Source organism: Harpia harpyja, chromosome 10 (assembly GCF_026419915.1).
Source record: "Harpia harpyja isolate bHarHar1 chromosome 10, bHarHar1 primary haplotype, whole genome shotgun sequence".
Taxonomy (NCBI): domain Eukaryota; kingdom Metazoa; phylum Chordata; class Aves; order Accipitriformes; family Accipitridae; genus Harpia; species Harpia harpyja.
Window position 1 is genome coordinate 37,858,733 of NC_068949.1, and position 20,896 is coordinate 37,879,628.

The 20,896-nt window shown below is 34.7% G+C and overlaps 1 protein-coding gene across 4 annotated transcripts in view; it reads left to right on the forward strand.

Moving 5' to 3' along the window:
* ATRNL1 (attractin like 1) overlaps window positions 1-20,896 on the forward strand; it is a 542,514-nt gene that overhangs the window by 174,066 nt on the left and 347,552 nt on the right. For all 4 annotated transcript variants that reach the window (XM_052798373.1, XM_052798374.1, XM_052798371.1 and 1 more), the window contains exon 20: window positions 2,780-2,873. In XM_052798373.1, coding sequence (XP_052654333.1) covers window positions 2,780-2,873 — 94 coding nt within the window. The remainder of the gene's footprint in view (window positions 1-2,779; window positions 2,874-20,896) is intronic.

Here is a 20,896-nt window from a genome sequence, read left to right on the forward strand (position 1 = left end):
TTGTCCAGGGAACAGTTAAATTACTAGCAACTTGATCAATGAGAGTAATTTCTCTTCATCTTTTAATAGAAGAAAATGAGCTGCTAGACTTGTCAGAACCAGCTTTTTCATTGACGAGGAATCCAAAATACAAGGTTCTGAGTCTTCTGAACTCCTTTCTTCTCCTTTTCCAATCATACCGATCTTAGCGCTATTGAAGCTTCATATCTGTTGTGAAAATGCAGGTGAGGTAGAGCAGCCATTTGGTGTTTTTGTTGAGAGGGACCAAACTATGAATGTATCCTGTATTTGTGTGTGCTATGAATACACACAGGTCAAAATTTAGACATGAGTCTATGGGAAAATACCATCCAATGTTTATGTTATTTAATGATTTTCCAGTATAAATCCAGGAAACTCCAAAGACAGAGTGCAGTGACTAAAATTTGGTGCAGTTTAAATGGAAGGAGATATCTGGCTGATTGGAGAGGAGTTCATCTGTGGATTGCTGTGTGAGTAAGCATATAGTACACTAAAGTGCACTATATAGGTGTTGATTTGATTTAGATGTCCCCCGGGATAAATGGTGCTGAGAAGTTTGATTTACCAGTAATTCCATGGACTGGGTATACAAGTCATGTCTGAGCTGCCAAAGGAAACGGTTTTGCCCTTCCACAAAGTCTCATATGGCTACGTCTGTTACTTTTACTGTGTAATCCATCTTACCCCCCCCCACCCCTTTTTTTTTTTTTTCAAGAAGATGATAAAGATGCATAGTGTCCAAAGGCTTTTAGTGTTTAAATACTTTTACTAAATAAAAGGTACTCAAGTAAAGGAATTCCACTTTCACATTTGTGATCTTCCTATTAAAGTGAGCAATAACTATGGGAGTAATCGATTAAGGTTGGTTGGCAATAGCTTCTGTATTTGTCAATATATTTACAGCTTTTGGAATATGATTTGGAATTCAGCCTTTTAGCTCCTTTATAACTTTTGTGCTGTCTTGTAATGGTGCATCACTGTTAAGTGCATTTAACCGTAAGCTGAATAAGCTGTTAAGAATATATTCTTTTGTCTTTCACTGAAAGTATAGCAAAGATTTACACATTTAAAATTAACTTTTGAGAAGAAGCTTTTCCAGCTTAAAGTGCCTAAATAATCATTCCATAAATGTAGAGGGGAAAACGTGAATGGATTTAGGAAAACATAAGTGATTATATAGTAGCAGCACTTCAATGAACATTTATTGTAGAGTGTCAAGATCATAGCAAAATTACAAAATTTAGCACTCTGTGGTAACTGTAGGTGTTTTTCAGAAATGTTGTTACAAGCCATATTATGAAAGAGAAGAATGTCAAGCATAACTATATGCTGCGTAGGAATTGCTGGTATGTGTTTCTTGCAGACAGTTTGAATCTCTAGTACGTACCTCTTCAGTAAGAATCGCTCCTTCCGCTTCAGCTGTCTATTTAACGAGTTCTGAAGGCTGAACAAACCATAGAATACCTGACTTTGAAATAGTCTGTCAATAATATCTTAGGTTTAATTGTGGTTCTAGTCTGGCTGTTATATTACCTTTTTCCCTATTTGTCTTAGGCTGGGGCAGAGAGGTTAGAGTGTGTATGGTATGGGACACTGTCACAGAAGTATTCATTGTGTGTTATTCCTTATCAGTAGAATAGGAACATTAAAACTCAATCCCTCTGATAGAAATTCAATATTAGGATTATAAAGGGGAAAATAAACTTTTATTATATACAGGTCACCACTTAGTATCATATCTGTTCCCAAGCAGGAGACCACATATTAAATCTTTTAATTACGACTAAGATAAAACTTCAGCGAAAGCATAGTATGAACATCAAGGTAGGTTCAGAGTTATTTTGTATTAAAGAAAGACTTTAAATGTAGTGTGAATATTAGCAGGTAGTTATTCCAGTATGAGGTAGGAACTTATTGACACATTTACCAGAGGGAAGTTATTAAGCTTTGGTTAGAAAAGAGGGAGGCCTGTCTAAACAAGGTAGCCATTCATATAAACATGGGAGGGAGAAGCAAAAAGAAAGCTCAGGAATTGAGAACAAGAAGGTTTGTTTTGAGGTGAGAATCAATCAGGCAGCAAGAGTGGCAGTGAGCAGATCACTGTGGAGAGATTTACTTTAGGCACTGAGTTTAAATAGGAATGATGATGATGTTTCTGTGATTCTCCTCCAGTTCAAATTTCAGGAGCTTTTAAAGGTGCCTGTTTTTTGCTTCTGGAATATTCTTGCTGTGGACCATAATTGTAGTATTAACTCCACCTTTGTTCAAATGGTTTCAAAGTTTTCTTTTTGTTCGCTTTTGTCAAAAGCAAGAGTTCCAATTATATTAGACATTTTACCAAACATCTGCAGTAACACTTTCTTTAATTAGATATTTGAAACTAATGGAGTTTTGCCATTGCTTTTGCCATTGGTCAGAATTTCACCTTGTATAGAAAAGATGTATTGTTAGTAATTTCCTGTATTGCACATTGAAATGGTAGACTTTAATGGCTATTCTCAAACTGCTGTTAAGGTGTGGAGCAGAGCCCCAAATGACACATGCATAGTTCTTAACTCTACAGAAAATAAACTAAATTATGTGCTAGTGAAATGTTCCTCAAAGAAGCTTATAATTTGAGTAGTAATATATATATTTTTTTTTAATACAGCTTGTAGGAAATGTGTTCAGGATGAAGTATTAAAATCCATGAAAATTCTTTTAGTTATAAAGTAAAATATGGGTGACGAAATCTCACTTTTCCTTCTTGATTTTATAGCTTGCACATGCAGTGGACATGCAAATATTTGTCACATGCAAACAGGAAAATGTTTCTGCACAACTAAGGGAATCAAAGGAGACCAGTGTCAACTGTGAGTACAATTAAATGTAGCCCAAAGTTATTGCAATTCATGCCTAATCACTTTTTCCTGGTTTTGTTTTGCTTTTGTTCTTGGATTTTGTGATTGACCTGACAATGTTTTAGTGATGAATCTAGTGTTCCCTACATTTCTTAGGAAATTTCAATATTACTTAGTCTTTTGTTAAAGAATTACATCACAAATATTAATAATACTTTGCAGACACTACAGATTTTAAAAAGTATCCCATAAAAAGAAGTCACTGGAGAATTACCTGTAGTTGTCTTCCTTTTTTTTAGGATTTTAAAAAATTACTGTAAATAAAAAATATCTGTGAAATTGGTAATTATATTCAGTACGTTTGTCGCGTATCTTGATCAGAATCTACAGTGATTAGATTTTTAGAGTTTTAGAAACACATTAAGGTGCACAATGTTTTAGACATTTTCCCATATCATTAAATATAGAACAGAGGAATGTGTAGACCTGTCATGGAAAGTACAATTAGTGTATCTTGTTTTGTACTGGAATAGCTTATTGGGTTTGTTTAGAGCAAGAGCTTGCAGCTTAAGATAAAGCATAACAAATGGGAGGACTAAGAATGAAGAACTACTGAAGTGGAGTAACTTGTCAAGTAGGAGAAATAACACATTAAAGTTAACTATGAATAGCTGTATATTTAAACATGTTTCAGTTCATTCTCTACTGTACATTGCATTATCCAATAGGAACCTTATTCATTTCACAGTCATATTTATTTTCAATAGTATCTGGCCCCAAAATTGTTGTAGCAGTGTTGGTTGGAACTGGGGAAAAGGCATAAATACAGCTTACTCCTCTCCAGCAGGGAGAAGTGCCAGAAGGTTATGTTCTGCCTGCCACAAGGCATATTCTTTCACAGGATTTGTGAATTCACCTTTGATACACTTAATAAACTGGCTTGAATCCTACCCTTAACGCTTTGCTTGATAAATAGTCAAGAAACAAAAATATCTGCTGCAGAGGCTATGTGTATATTCATGAGAAAGAGCTGTGCTGGCAGGTACAGTTTCAGTAGTACCGCTAGGACCTTTTGTCTAGCTCATTGGAGGCTCTCAGGCTGAGATGGGAAACCACGATTAGGACTAAATGATGAATTTTTATCATGACAAAAGCTGAAGAGTGATAATATCTTTAAACTCTGAATTAAGTCTTAACTGAGAAGTTATTTTTTCCTCTTTTTATGTCCAAACACTTAATCAGTTCTAGATGTTAACGAGTGGTTTGATTATGAGTGTGCTATGGACATACATTGATGCCATTCTACCTATTTACAAAGAATGGGGTGAGGGGGGGCAGAAATCCACTCCTTTGTACATCATAACACTGGAACTACAGGAAACAGTTTGTTCATAACTCCAGTCCTCCAGCAACTACCATTCAGCCTAAGGCACTCTTTATAGAGCTTTTCCCCAGTCTGTATTTCACATACCTATTTTGCTATTGCTTTCCATTTGTCTTGTGTCTGTTTCATCATTGTTTTCTCCACTCTGGTTTGGAACTTTTGTCTCATATGGTCGGTTGTGCTGCTCAGCCATATCAGTCTGCTGTCCTGAGTTTGTCTGTCATAAAAGGTTCTTTTATGCCATTTACTGAACTAGAAGAGAAAAGGTGTCCTGGTGGTGGATTTTCCTGTGCTGGTGAAGAGTTACAGCAATTCCACTAAATGGAGAAAATGGAGATCTGAATTTTGACTTTTTAAAAGTAAACTTAAAATTGCAATTTCAGACTGAAAATCCCTGGTTTTGTCACATGTAATACATTCCCCTTCCTAGATTCTTACATAGACCAAAGGCTTACACAGGGCAAGCTATGGTGTTAAAGCATTTGGTATTCCAAATGGTTTCTTTTGGATGAAATAAACTCTGCAGAGCAATTTTCAAATTGTTTTTGGCTGTGATCACATTTCAGATTGTGAGCTTCACATCTGTTGGGTTCATAGGCACAAATATTAGCATAAAAATTGAATTTCTGCTCTTAAATCCTTTCCTAACTCTGGTCTTTAAAAAAAAAATTTAAAAAAAGGCTATGTAGACTATCTAGTTTATGACAACACATGTAGAAAGAGACCAGTTCCAGTTATAGACTCTTTGAACGTATTAGGAGACTATCTAGGATAAAATTTCAGTACTAGAGACTCATTGTTAAGATCACTGGATATCCTGAGGAAAGCTGATAACCACAGATTTAGAGTTTTAGTACATGTCATCAGACGATACGCTTAGGATTTGTCATTTTACTGTGATGCTTGGTTTGGGAGAGTGATCCATTGATGTATGGAAGTTTCCGACAAATGTTGTTTTTTTAATTATTTCCCTGAGAACGTCAGGAGATGAAGAACATTAAAAAATAGGTCACTCATGAATCACTGAATCCAGTCCCATACTGCCATCTAATTTGTAAACTTCGTATGAAGAATGTGAACTTGATCAGATCCGTATTATGTTTAAAAAAAAATAGAAAACTATTTCCTCTGTAAAAACCATCCTTACACTCAAAACCTGTTTTGAAAGTATCATATTATATTGTCAAAATATATATACAGTCATTATCTAGAAGATAAGGATTATTTAAAATCAGCTAAATGCTTTGCTTGTATTTATTACTTTATTATATTTTGTATAAATAATCTGGAACTTGATTCCAAGTGTGAATACTGTTCTCCATAGCTCTGGATAAATTTTTTTTTTTTCACTTGTTAGATAGGCTGTTGTGCAATCTCAGCAGCAAACCTATAACCCTGTGATTTCTAAAATAAGGATTTCTGTGAAAATTCCAAACTCTAGTTGTTTGGTGTGAAAGTTAGATTTATATTCCTGTCAAGAATCCTATTGACTAGAAATTCATAGCTGCTGGGTTATATGTTATCTCTCTTTCCCTCCCTCCGTCTCTTCCTCCTTCCCTCTGATGCTTTCATATCTGCTCCTCATGTGAAGTACACACCATGCCTTGGGGACAGAGTTTTTAGGAAATGAAGGAAACTTTACAAAGCTTTTTTCTTTTTTTTTCTTTTTCCCTCCCTAGGTTAAAAACAGCTAGTTATTTGCATTTTTATGGAGGATCATCTTTATTTTTTTTCTTATTTATCTATAATTTTTTTAGTATACCCATTTCTTAGTTATATTATTTTCTGAATTGTACTGTTGGATACCATGAAGCACAGTGACATTTAAAATCAAAATTAGTATTCAAAGGCAGCTTTGAGCATACATTTACATTCTATTTTACAGTGTTTCTTTAATGACACATGATAACATTTTTTTTCCAAAAGAAATATTTTTGTTTCCTTTAAATAGGTAGTTTCAGTTGGTAAAAACCTGTAATACTCTCCTAATCAGGAGGAACTGATTAGAATGCTTTGAATATTCAAAGTAACTAGACTGTAAAACAATAAAACTAGATACAAAGAAAAATACTTAGGTTCCCCTCCCCCCCTTAATTTTAATAATGAAATTAGCCATTGATAGTAATAGGAAAATCATATTGACTTAAAACATATTTTTAGGTGAAAACTGTTACTTTAAGATAATTTTATTTAATTTTCTATAATATTTGATTTGCTAGCTGCTCATTTTATTCCCTCATAGAATTTTGTCTACAGAGGTTTTAAAATTTCTATAGATTTCAGTGTATCAATATGCAGGATTATATGCACAGATAACTTTTCAGGAATAGGCCTATGGAAGTGTCAGGAATATACTAAGGGGGTGCTTCAAAGTTCAAATTTTGATATTAAATGAGAGAACTTCTACTGGATGCAAGGAAGAAAAATATGAAAATTATAGAATTAACTGAGTAGTTAAATCATTCTTTGAGAAGTTTCAGTATGTCTGGGCTCTTCCAATAGGCAGCCTTCACCTGGAGATGTGTCTGTACCTTTTGTCGTCCCTTGTACATCTGTGTAAATCTGGACATATTATGAGCATCTGGAAGGGTTAGAGGGTTACAAATGCTGGGTGGAAATAGGGTTTCATGGTGAATTTTTCAAATTGTCAGGTTTTACTGGATGTATTGTAACATTTATTGTGCTGTACTTCCCAGTTACAACCATTGCTGTAGTTTTGGGGGAAGGAAATCAATCTCTCCTGTTAAGTACTTTCCACTGTGGCAGATTTTAGGCTGTTGGGCCTGTCTGGTTGGTATTGAAACTGTATCTTTGAATGATGGGCAGGTTAGATATAATTTTAGTGTATCTAAGTTCCCAGGTATAAATCAGAATAATAATTATTTTACCTAACTGGGAAACATTAAAATGTTGAGAACGTCTACTGTGGTGCATAAAAAAAAAAAGAACTACCACAAAAACATGTAAGAACTGGGCAAAAACTGGGCTTCAGGAATTCTGTAATGAAGAACTGCTAGGTGAAAATAAAATATCGGGGGGGGGGGGAATCCTTATTTTTAATATAATATTTCATAGTATATTTTATGTAGTTGTAAGAAGGATAAATGTAAGTGTATAAAATGTGTAGATCCAGGGTATTCTGGAATGAAAAAGTAATATTTCGCTCATTTTAATTCTAATAAATATTCAGACTATTCATTTCTTAGACATACCATTATTTCTTCTGAAGAGGTGAAAGAAATACTGTTTTATTTACAAAAATATACCCTGTTTATTTGTTAAAATCCTCATTGTATGCAAGCTTTAAAAAGCTGTTTAATAATGTAAGAATCTGTGCATAAATAATAAGCACTTATTGATAGTCTGATTTACATAAGAATAAGATTTAAAAATATCCAGCTGTTGTCTTCTGTATAATTCCCTTCCACAGAATGGTACACTTCCTCTTACCAGATGGAAAGGCAGGTAAAAATATACTGGGTTATGAGTCAAATTCACCTTTCTATTGATATCACTGCACCTTTGTTTGCTGATAGCAGAGTAAATCTGTTCGCTGCTGTTTCCTCTCAGAGCTTCACTTTCTGCTTTCCAGTAGGGGAAAAATTGACAGCAATCATATAACAAATTCACTTTATTAGAAATTCCTTTATGAAAGACACCCCCCACCCCCCCCATCCCCCCAAACAAACAAACAAACAAAAACAAGCCGGCAAGATTCTAGTTGCTGAAAGTTTAATAAAAAAGTTTCTTCTATTGAAAAAGTTACTTTTCCTGATAGAGAGTAGAATCCATTTAATACTAGTCACTATGATGATCTATTCTTTTCTAAAGTGAATCTAAAAGTATAATATTTAATGTTTTAAAATACTAGAGGAAACTGTATTTTAATTTTTTTCTTTTTTTCAAGATTTTTTTCCTTTTTCTGTCACATGGTCATATTCCACTATTAGGCTTACATATTTGGTTGTGTTTGACATGAGGTGTTTTCTCCTTGTGCAGGCTGAGTCTAGTCCTTGGGTTTTCCATTTAACAGAAAAATTTGATGTGCTTATGCATGTTACTCCATTAGCTATGATGTTTCAAGGAGAATTCCAGCAAAATCTGGCATGTAGATGTAGGTGGATTTAGTGACTGACTGTGTTCTTATTTAACTGCCTGAAAAACTTAGCTTGCTTCTGTAAGGATAGGTTCAAGCCCTGAGCTAGTTCTCCAAGAGCTAGATCCTTAGGTTGCTGAGGAGAACAATAAAATAAAACTCCCACTTCACCACTAAATACATGTTTTAAATGTACTAATTTTCTGCTCTACATGTAGTAATTATTGCTAGATCTATCAAGGACTTGAGATACTTCTTTTTTTCTTTAATTCATGTTTCTGGCATCAATCATTTTTGCTTAAATTGCAGCTTTCATTCAAACAATACATCTAATATCAAAGCTTCAGAACATGACCCAAATGCACTCTAATGGCTTAAACACTCAGAAGGCAAATACCAGGAATTTGAAACATTTGAGATAGTTTTTAATCTAAAATTAGAAGAAAAAGAAAGTTTGTGATTTGTAACAGGCTTTGTGCAGTATTTTAAGGGGGTTTTGGCAGTATTGTATGTCACTATCAGCCCTTTTTTTTTTTTTTTTTTTTTTTTTTAAATTGTGCTGCAGTAGGATCACCTTCTCTTCAGTGTATTCAGTATACGATATGTAAAGTTCATGAGGCTCTCTGGGATCTTTCGGAGTTCTCGGCTTTCCGTAAATGTGAAACAATGCTTTTTGTAAGCATTGTTACATTGCAAACTTACATTTTATTCAGGAAATTGCTCAGCTTTGTAAAAATGGAGAACTGGAGTTTGAATGTCCTGTATTGTTCCTGGAAGACAGTATTCTTAGTGAAGAAATAAGAATGAGCTAGTGGCTAAGGGAGCAGCTGCAAGCACTTAGCCAAGAGCTTTGTATATTGGGACTTTATTGTGGGTCAGCTCTGAATGTGTTAAATCTGGAGAACGCTGCAATATTGATATTGCAATGTAAAACTAGTTACGTTAGCAAGATGTCTCTTGCCAGGAGCTGAATTAAAAATGGTACATGTAATTTTCTAAGGTGTTCTGTTCCGATGAAATATGCCTTTTATCTTTCTGAGTTCAGTACTAATTGTCTGGAAAATGGGGAACAGTTTGAGCATGAGGGTTTCTCTTTCATGAGAATAAAGTAATTTTGCTTTTGGCTTCTAAGTTAGGCTCCTCCATAAATGACTGTATGCACATATATAAGTATGTCTTTTGGTTTGGCAAGCTCAACAGAGCAGAACCTACTCACCACTGGGCTTCAGTTGTTCTCTAAGGTTTTTTATATTCATTATTTCTTCTCCAGGCTACCTCCAAAAGTACAAACTGCAGAGCAAAACAGACTTTCTTTACAACTTTCCAGATACTCCTAGCAGTAAAATAGGAATGCAAGCAGTGTACCTGTCTCTTGTGCCCAACTGGTTTATGTTAGCATTCATGCTGGATATAGGTTTAATTAAGTAATATACTTTTTGTTTCCTATTTGAAAAAGATATGATGCTGGATTTTTCTTTCAAAATAAGTGAATCAAAATATCTTGTTTTTAAAAATTGTTCCTCCTGTGCCATGGCTGTGCCATTCAGTGATTGGCATCTGAATAATCTGGTTTGCTTAGTGCAGGATACATCAGTGAAACAGTGGAACAGGGCAGGCTGCCTAAGTCTTTCACAGATGACATGCCAGTGAGACCTGTTTTTAATTCCAGTGCTCAGGAAACATCCCTTCTTCTAAGAAATGCTAGTAATTTTTAGTGCCAAGTGTTGCTATAGTCCTTATTGGCTAAGGATGTATGGGTAAGGTAATGCTTCTACGTTTTATTTTTATTATGATTGAGTAGCAAAGCTGAGAAGAATAGACAGGTCTGAAGTAGACCCATAAAGATTTAAAGCTAAATATAAGCTGAAGACAATTATTCTGCCTTTAATAGGTATGTATTGAGTCTGGACTGGGATGAATTTAGGAATGGGGAGTGATGCTAATGGGTACTCTCATACAGGAATGAGCGAAACATGGATAGCCTGTGCCACATGGAAGAGTTACTGGGTAGAGGAGAGGAAGGGAGGTTATGACTGCCATAAAACTGCTTTATTATTGAGGCTGATTTTTTGTTATCCAGCAAAGTTGTGGCCTTGGCTTCTGTGCTTGTTGTTAGAAAGCATTTGGGAGGTTTTGAGGCTGTTCCTGTACAGCTAAGGAGGCAGTGAAGGGCCTTGTGGCTTGGGTTGGCTTTACATTTTGCCTAGGGCTAACTTTAAAGTAGAATTGCATGTATCTGTGTAGCACAATGCTTCACCTTAGTCTCAGACAGGGTCACAATAGGTTGCAAAGACTTATAATTTGAGGGGTTTTTTTCCCAGTTCAAGCTGTTGAAAATGCTGTGGGGGCTGTGCAGCGTTGCACCCTTTAGGGTGTGCAATGAAGGCACCTGGGAGTGTTTCCCTGTGGCCAGGACTAGAACTGCAGTTAAGAGCTAGTGACACTAAGGCTTATGAAAAGTAACATAAGCCAAAAATCAGTATGAACAACACTTCTTGTAAAGCAACCAGCCCAGTGGGAGAGGTGCGTGCAGTTACACCACTTCTTGGCACTGCTTCTTTGAGAAGATGTAAAAGGAGACTGGAGCATTTCTTGTAAGACAGCCAACATAAAGTGTTGTTCAGATTCCAGAAAAAACTTGTAGGAGGTTGCTGACAGTGGAGACCAGCTTCTTTTCAACATGCAATTCTACCAGCCAGTTGTATTTCCTAATCTGCGTGACCTAAATACCCCCACAGGCTGTTCCTTCTGTTCAGATAAGATGCTGGGGTCCCCACAAATCATAAGTGCATCCAGTTTGAGTATTATGGTCACTAACTCTGTTAACCATTAATATAATTATTCTGTTCTTTTCATGCTGCTGTGGTTGGATGATAAACTGTTATTTTATAAACTGTTCACAGGAGGCATAATAAATCTCACAGATCATAAATTGTCATGTATAGGATAACGTCTGTGAATTACTCTAGTACAGTACTCTTTACTACTCCTTCATTAATGAACTTCTGTGCCTCAATATAGCCTGGCACTGTGTGTCTGACCTAACCATTTTACATCTTAAATATTCACTATTCACTGTTCCTGCTGTCAGATTCCAGCTCTTTTTCAGATAGTAACAGCTTGTCCCCTCATGTCCTGTATGTCTCACACCTGCCCAGTGAATATTCTGATCCAGCTATTTCTGTCCAGAGAAACTGTATACACACCTAAGTCCAGTAAATGGTTTTGATCTGTAACTCCCAGTTGTACAAAAGACATCTAGGTGAGTGTATGGGTAGCTAAGAAACTCTCAAACTGTGTTGTCTGTAGGCACCTAACTGCAGCCTGTTTGCTGTGCAGGCAGTCGTGGTAGTTCTGTGTTTGGGAATTCTACTCGAGCAACTGGGCATCTAACAATTTGGTGGTGCAATAAGAAGCATTACAGCACATATATCTCTTTGTGGGTTTGGGCTCCGATCATTCAGTTTTGATGCTTTCTTTGTTCCATTGCATCCCTCTTAAGGAGACAGTGAAGTTGGAGTCTTCTCCCTAGGTAGTTGTCCCTCTTTGAAGTCTGTTAAATCTTTCTTTACAGACTTTATGCCATAAATTTAACTCCCGCAGACTGTTTTTTAAGAGTTAAAAAGATAGCTTATTTTTTTCTAAATCTCAGACGACAATACTTAATCCTCCATCTCTTCCTAACCTAAACCCCCACTTCAATTTTTAAGAGTTAGAATATTTGCTGCAGGCAGGGGAGAAAAAATAACACAGATTTCCAGTGGAGCATGAAGTTGTTTGGGTCTTCCTACTGCTTTGGTTAAAGATAAGGGTTTCTCTGTATAGAAGGAAAATAAAGTAATTGCTGGCTTTTCTGGCTCCTCATCCTGCTGTCATCAGAAAAAAACCCTTCAGCTGAGTTGTGACTGACAAAACCAGATATTCGAGGGAGTTCTTTTTAAAAATTCTAGTATATACTGCCATATCGTAACGGATTATATTCAATGTATGCTATGCTATAGTAACAACCCACTGCATCACTATTATTATTGCTGACTGCTACCAGAGGCAGCTTCGGACAATTAACTATGGAGCAGAAAGGAGGAAAGGGATATTTCCTTTGTGGAAGGGGAATATTTAATGAGAATTTTTTTTCAAACTTTAAGAGTAAACACTCCTACAAATGTTATGGAGAACAAAACATTTTCAAGGGGAGCATCTTCCAGAAAACTAATGTTGCTAGTAGAGTTTTTCATGGACTCTTTCTCTAGAACAAAGAATTTGACATATAGGATTATTTTTGCTTTCATGAAACACAAACACTGGTCAGCTTTAGTATATGTATGCATTTGAGAAATCAATGCTATCAGAATGATTTTAATACTTTGGTCTTCCTAAGACCGACCTTTGGTGGTAACCAACCTTTAGTAACCAAAGCCTTCCTTTGGCTACTGTGTAAGATACAGATCAGCCTTAAAAATGGTTTATAAAAATTTTATGTATCATTATTGGTCCTTTGTGCTGGAAAAGAGCTGAGGAGGAGAGCCAAAGAGTTTCCTGACATGCCCTCATCTTTGCTGTTGCTCATAGTCCATATCAACATCTTAGACAAAGGCAGTTTGTCAGTTGTAGGGAGGAGACAAGAAGGAAAAGAAGGCAAAAGGAGGGCTTACAGGAATATTGTTGTCACCTTAATCAAAACTGTATTTAAAAAAAACCCTACAGTTTTGGATGTCCAAAGCCACCAGTTTTCAGGTGTTTCAAAACCAAGCAGGTTCTTTTTATTAGTTTTCAGTTTAGGGTAAGATAAATAAATCAAAATTTTCAAAATTGTGACTGAAAAACATACTTAGAATGATGCTGGATGGTGACAATGATAACAGCAACAAGAAGAAGGCAATCAGGAGACAAGGCAGAATATCTGCTGGATTCTAGGAGCCATACACCCAAATATTCATGTGGCAAAGAGTCGTAAGCACATACTGCTCACCTAATGAGGAGTGAAAGGTTTGTGAATATTTCCAAGAAACCTTCCCCCTGCCTTGACTTCCCAGGAATCCCACTTCTCCATTGCAAGGTGAGATGTGCTGGGTGTGCAGCTCGGTCGCAGGATGTCCTGCTGTTGTCGACCTTGTTGGCTTGCTGCGCCCCACAAGCGCTTTAAATTAACCAGCTGCTTCTTGCCCCAGTGCAATGCAACTGCTCATTACTTACAAATGGGCACCAACATGAGATGTTAAGTAGCAGATGCTGATAGACTATTTTGATTACTATGTCTGGAGGTACATTAATTGTTTATGATCTTCTTTGTACAGCTTCACTTTTCTCCTGTGGTTTCTACCAAGCATAAAATAGATACTTAACATTTTCTGGTAGAAGCACTTAAAAATAGTCTAGTAAAAACCCTTTACGAAATTCTTTCCCCTGAATCATTCATGGTAGCACTGTATTGGGGAGCTAGCAAGATTTTTTACAGTATGTTATTAGAGAGAAAGGAGAATTGATCCATTTTCATTAAACGATTATCAACAGAATTGAGGTTTGGATGGCTGAAGTTTAAAGAGAATAGAGTTATATTATAAAAGCAGTATGATTTAAATACAGACATTGATTTGAATGTGCAGAACTGGTATTTCATTAAGTACTGTTAGGCTTTAAATACTCTGTAACAGAAACTCCAGTTGTGAGCAAAACAAGTAAAAATTCTTGTGGGCCACAGGTGTATTGAGTTTTGATACAAATGATGTGGTTTTTTCTCATTTGAAACTGATCTGTAAAAATGAGATGATTTCAAAGGAACCCCAGCTGTTAATTTTGCATGTTCATGTAAAAATCTTTTTTTTTGAGGTTTGTGACAGGGAAGATTCTATGCTGAGCTTATTAAATAGTATTGGATGTTCCCCAAAACTTTGTGTTTTGCTTTTTTTTTTTTTAAAAAATAAGGCTGTTTCTTCCTGAAATGGCAACATTCACCGAGGCACAAAGCATTGATTCTCAGTAAATGATGAATAGCATTTATGCTTTTTAAATGACTGAAAATAGTTTGGTTTTTTTTTTAATTTAAAGAAAAATCCTTTTAAATAGAAATGAGTAAGCAATTATTTGACCTGTTCTATAGTTAGTATGTCTGTATATTGTTAATATCCATCATTTTCTGAGATACTTGATTAAATGTAGTCTGAACTTTATTAAAATGGATTTAGTTTTAACTATAAAATAGCTTTGTAATTAAATTCAGTAGGAAGTATATATAGAAATTACTTCAGTAAAGTTCTCTCTTGATCTATCAGGCCATAAAATAAAATAAAAACATATAGGATATTGCCTGTCAAAATAACTTTTTCTCTTACTATTTTAACACGTGGAAAATTCAAAATATATACCTAATGGGAGGTGAGCTGGAATTTAACCATCACAACATATATTTCTTTCGTAAGTGTAACTGATGTAGCACACACCTCTCATATGCTCCAGGTTTTCCTTTTTAAGCTGTGCAGAGAATGTGTTCAAGGAGCATTTACAATGAAAATAGTATTTTTCAATAGAATCTGTATTAAGTTTGCCATTTTAAAAAAACATCAGGTTGAATGATTTGAAGGTGATACTGATTTTATTAATTGACAGGTAACTGAAAATATTGGCTATTATAGAGTTGTTTGTTGAAAACAGTTTTGTAATACTAGAGTAAGCGTTTGGTAGCTTTCAAGTGGTTGTGTTGCTGATGCTGCTTAATCCAGCAAACTGATTACATAATTTTGACCAGGACTGAGCAAGACTCAAGGGACTACCTTTGTGTGTCTGTTGTCAGGGCTTGTGCTATCCAAGTCAATACATTGCAGTGGATTTACTTCTACACCTAGTTCAATCATGATTTGCATGAATTAATTTGTATTGAATGTAGAACTGTTTAAAGCAGGAAGAATATATTGATGATAAATATTTGCTCAGGCCTACTGTTTTGTCTTATGAAATGAGAATGGTTCTGCATGAAAGTTTTTATTTCAAGGGAAAGCAGTTTTCTAAGGTAGACCTGTCCTGAAGGTCCACATTTTCCTTATTTCCGGTGTGCAAGTTTAATGTATATAGTAATCAAAACATTTGAATCTTTTTAATGAAATGAATTGTGAATTCAATGAAATAGATTCTGTGAATCTTGATTTCTTCTTAATAGATCTACAGTGCTTGTGACTTTTCAAAGCTCTTGAAAATTGCTTCAGTATTCTCAGATCTTAACCCTCAGCTAAAATATTATCCATTGCACAGTGTGGATCTGGGCTTATATTTTACATCTGATAGGCCATTAGTATGATAATTAGTAATTGGTACAAGAGTTGTTACAGCTGAAATAAACATCTGGTTTAATCAATTTGTCATTTAGCTAGTACAAGTATATAGGTAGTGGTGGGAAAAGAAAATACCAGTGTGATAGCTCATAGCTCTCTATAAGCTATCAACACATAGCTAAGTCTGAAATTCAAATAGTTCCTCTTTATGTTGCTTGATATGGATTGCTCAGTACTCAACTTGCACAAAATACAGTGTTCTATTTTTAATTTTAAATCTATTTTCAAAATCTTACAAATAAGTAAAAGCAACGAAGCTACGTTTTGATGAAAACCCTGTTGACAGATATATCTATCAGCTTTGGCTTGTGATATTTATTCATTTTATTCACTAATAAAGGGGAAGAAAAAACAGTTTTTATACAGCAATAAGGAAATGCTAGGTCAGATGGGTACTGGTGACACTATTTGTTAGAAATCTCCTGGTGATGGAAAGATTGCTTTTCTTCTCCTCTTAGGGTCCCTAATAGAAGTAATATGCACCTTCCTACTGCTGTTTTCATTTTCTGTTTTCTCTTTCAGTCAATTGTATACCTTTACATATAGATGAAAATTTAGCTGCAATAGTTGTATTTCTGGTTTTAAAGTTAAAACATTTTGTTTCGCTTTGTTGCCAGTTATTAGTTTTAAATTGCTTCAGTAGTTGCTGAGAGTGTTAAAAGAAGTTTGCACATAAAGGATTAAAATTATGCATAGATAGAACTAAGAAATATATTTTGGTATTAAGACATGGGAGTGAGAAATGCATTACTTCTCGTTTATTTTTTCATGAAACTGCTGATAATTACATAGACTAAGCACATCAGTTACACAGTGCTAAATCATGCTTAAAGAGTCCTCAATTTGGGGAGCCTTCCAGTCACAACAAACTTGCATTCTTCTGCAGTTGTATGTGCAGGTATCTAGAAGTCATGCAGGTTTTCTTATATATTGTATCTTCTTTCCATCTCAACTCTGTATCTGCAATTGTTGCAGAAGAGCCCATGTTCTCATGCTTCCCCATGTCCCAAGTACAACCAGTGCTAGAAAAGCTTTCTGTAACACTAGCTTCTGTATTAATAATGGGCTAACTAAAATGATATATTCTTTTTATTCTGTTATGAAGAGTACTGCATGCAACATTTTAAAGAGCTGCTTAGAAAACAGTAAATATTTGAATTGTAGTTTAACAATTAACATAAAGAAAAATAGGGGGCTATAAAAACTCTGTTGTTTCAGAAATGGGGTTAAAGTCCTATTCTATAGTTGATTGGTGAAATCTGATGTGATTATCTATATTGTTATTCTTCCTTGCTGCAGATTTGTTTATTTAAGAGGAATAATTGTTTCACTTCTGTTTAAAAATCTGGAGATTGACTACCTGAGATAATGAATTCTGCAGGCTGACCATATGTAAGCGCGTATGCTTACATAAACACCATTTTTTTTGCCTTTTCATTCTTATCCTGGATTATCATGCGAATGACATAAACAAAATATGAAAAGGCAGTAAGTTAAAAATAAACAGTATTACTGAAAATTATCTGTAATATATTACCTTTTATAATGTAAACTAGCAAAATTTGATACCAAAAGGAAGTTCTCCATCATATGCAAGGTATTTTCAGGGAACGATAACTGATAGGGCAACAACAAATAACATAGGCCCAGTCCTGTCTGTACTCACCAGCTGAAAGATAATAATGTCTTAATATTAGAAATGCTCCCTTATTCTTTTCTTCTTTTGTACTGAAGAATCACCTTTAGAAAGTATAAAATATAAATTAAGCTGCATAACCTTTGCATGCTTTGAGCTTTATTTTTTTTTTATGGATGTGTTGAAAAGTAAGTGGTATTCTTTATCTAGCTTATTAGATAATGGGGCTGGGAAGCTTGATTATAAAGGCATAAATCAATCCAAGAGCCCTGATGATATCCTAAACTTCAACAGTGAAGCCTGAGTGGTTTATTAGATTATCACTTCAGAAGGATTGATTTACAGCTTTAGTTCTCCATCTCCATCTATTATTTTTATGTTACAAGAAAAGGAATTTTTCAGCAATTTAAAAAAAGAACAAAGTGCTAGAAGTCAGAGTAAATACGTAGCTAGAAAAGCTGTTTTAAATAGTGACACGAGTCTGATTTATAATCAAAGCAACCTTATAATCAGGTCTGGAAATTTGACATGGCACAACACTTTTCTTTCACTCACTGTTACACAGAGCAATGATAAATTTAGGAATACTAAATTACAGCAGGAAGCCGAAGGGAGAGCAGTGAGATTGCCACGTTAACATAAGAAACGTGTCCAAACGTCCTGGAAGAAATGTTGTTGGGCTGCTCACAGAGAAGTGATAAGAATTAAAGGGTAAAGGAACAGTCAGATATGCTAAAAGAGATTTAATAAATCAGATTTCATAAAGAAGGTTTAACTTTAAAAATAATAATTCGGCCTGGAAATGAGTTCTTACAAGATCCAGAAGGAGATGAGGGCAGCGATTACTTTTTAACAGATGCTTCAAAATAACTTTCTAATCCTGTTCTTGTTTAGGTCATTTTATCCTTTCTTACGTATAGTCTTGATTTAATCACAGATTTGGGCCCTGATTCAGATGAATATTTAGATAAATGATAACACCTTGTTACTTAAGTTTAAGAGGGGATATTTCGCTGATTTGGTGCGAATTGGGGAACATATGGTTTACTTTTACTTTCTCCTGTTCTTGGGAGGCTAATTGTAAATTGTCATGTACAGAATAGCAGGAAGAGTTTCACCAAACTAGTTCACAAAGTTCCTCCCATCTGCTCTTGATACTTTGCTTCTCGTCATTCATTCATTTTCCTTCTCTTTATTATTATTTGTTGTTTTCTGGACTTGGTAAAGGTAAGGTTTTTTGAGGTAAGGTAACGTTGAAGGTGACAAATGATGACTGTAAAAAATGAAAAAATATATAAATCAGTCCTTCATGTTGAAGAGAAAGATTGCCTCCTCTATATTTATGAATAAAAGAAGAGGTAACAGCACATCTAAACAGATGAACAACTTTACTGCTGTTCAGTGTCATCCACATAAAAGTAAAATACCTCTAAGATTCAGAAGTGGGAATTCTGTAAATCTGTTCTTTGGGGAAGATATGCATTATTATTTTTATTATTTCTTTTAAAGAAAATGCATTTATTATTGAATTGTACTTAAGGATTTTTTCACCTTTTTCTGTTGTATTTAAGCCACCCTGACGTATAAAATTAAATGCATTTTGCAACCCTGCTTTTAGGGTAGAAAAAGGATAAAAATTCATTATGTTTTTTTTCTTAATGCTCTTGTCTTTTTGTCATTGACTTTCATGAAACCTTTCCTATACCATTAGTTTATTGCTTTTGTTCTTGTTTTTTTGGAAAATAGTTGCTTTTTTTAAAAATTGTTCAGTACATGATTTAATAAATGGTTTGACATTTACCCTTCGGAAACTTTGATTACAGCTTTCTCTGTGCTCAGTTTTGTAGAATTGTATCTACCCGTTTTTCATCATCTACTCAATGTTCTCAAGTATTTCTGTGCAGTTAAAGTTATGATAACATTGCAGGTTGTTTTGAGACTTAGTTGTTATGCCACAGGATGTTGATTCTTTTAACTGAAATATTTGAGCCCATGCATGCTCTATACCTGTCCTCAGCTTTTACCTTTGACAATTAATTTCTGCAACCTAGAAATCTCCTGTCTTTATTGTGTTTGTATCATATGAAATTTTCTGTAACACAGATGCCATTTAAGTACTGACCTTAAAATAAATTACAGTGAATGTTCAGCAAACAATAGTTCTTTCATTGGGTAAAAAAGAATGAAAGAAATGGCGACTGACATGGCTTTGTTATAAATGTGATAGAAGTTCAAGTTAAATTATTCCAGTTAAATGAAGGCCTAGAAACAGAAAAGAATCATTGAATAATACAACCAAAATATTAGTCTGATAAATCTTCTTCCTCCATAGTGGATATATCGAGCTATACACCAGATATATTCAGCTTTATATGTTTCCAAGTAGTATAGTATATCCGATTTTCTGCCTTGTCGTAATATAGTAGATTGTCATACATTGTATTAACACACTGTATTAAAAACTACCAGGTAACATTTTGTGTGAGTATTTTCTTCTGCAAATTCCAGTCATAGCTAGAAGTCATGAATATTCTGTAATATTCCTACAGAAAACTATACTTCTTTCAGAATCCAAACCAGATTACCAAAATTACGAATTACGGCAGTAGGTCATATGGCGCACTCTTTTTTCTTTGTTTGTTTGTTTGTTTGGGGTTTTTTGTTTTTGTTTTAATAACTCTCGTGGTGCATAGGTCTTGTCAACCGGGGTTGACAAAAACTAAGATATTTTTTCCAGGTTTTGGAAATCTTGATTTTTTTTTTTTTTTTTTAAATGACATAGAAACCATGTCTTTCCTGGGGAAAAAAATCAGGAACACCTGCACTTTGTTTTTAAAACAGAATGTTTCCCAAAAGTTCTTGTATATTTCTTATGAGTAGTTTATTTGAATTTGACATTTTGTCTTTTGCGTGTGTGCTCATTCTTCTTGATAGTAAATGAATCCAAGATTGCTTATAAAATATTCTGCCATTTCAAAAATGATGTGGTGCTTAAGACACTTCTCCAAAGCCACTTTTGAATTAGAACTTTGAAATTACACAGTCATTTCAGTTTTATTTTCTTTAAAAATAAAAATCCAAAAGGGAACCAAAAAAAAGTGAGAGAAAGAAGATGGAAAGCTTAAAATTGTAGTACAGAAGATGCCATTTTTTTTAAGCCTGTCTTGTGATGGAAAATATTAAAATTAAACCCTTAGATTTTATCCAAGAGTGAAATGTCTGCTATAATGCATTAGGATGCTCTGCAAACATAAAATAATCATAGAGTGAATTCTTTGGATTTTTTCCACTCTGATCTTCCCAAAAGAGCATTCACCTCAGAGTCCATTTCTCCACTGTGCTCTCGGTTGATTTCTCTCTCTTATTTATGGAAAATGTGACAAGTACTTTGTTTTTCTGACATGATGGACCATTTCAGTCACCAGAATTGTGTTTCAAGTGACATTAAAATATTTTGCATTTCTAATTTGTGGGTAATGTTACAAATTATAGCATTACTTCTGCATAAATTAGAAACCCCATCTGAAAACAAGTGAGAAACCAGACCTTAGGACATGAGAACAATTGAGGATAGGATTGTATTTTAAATCATTTTAA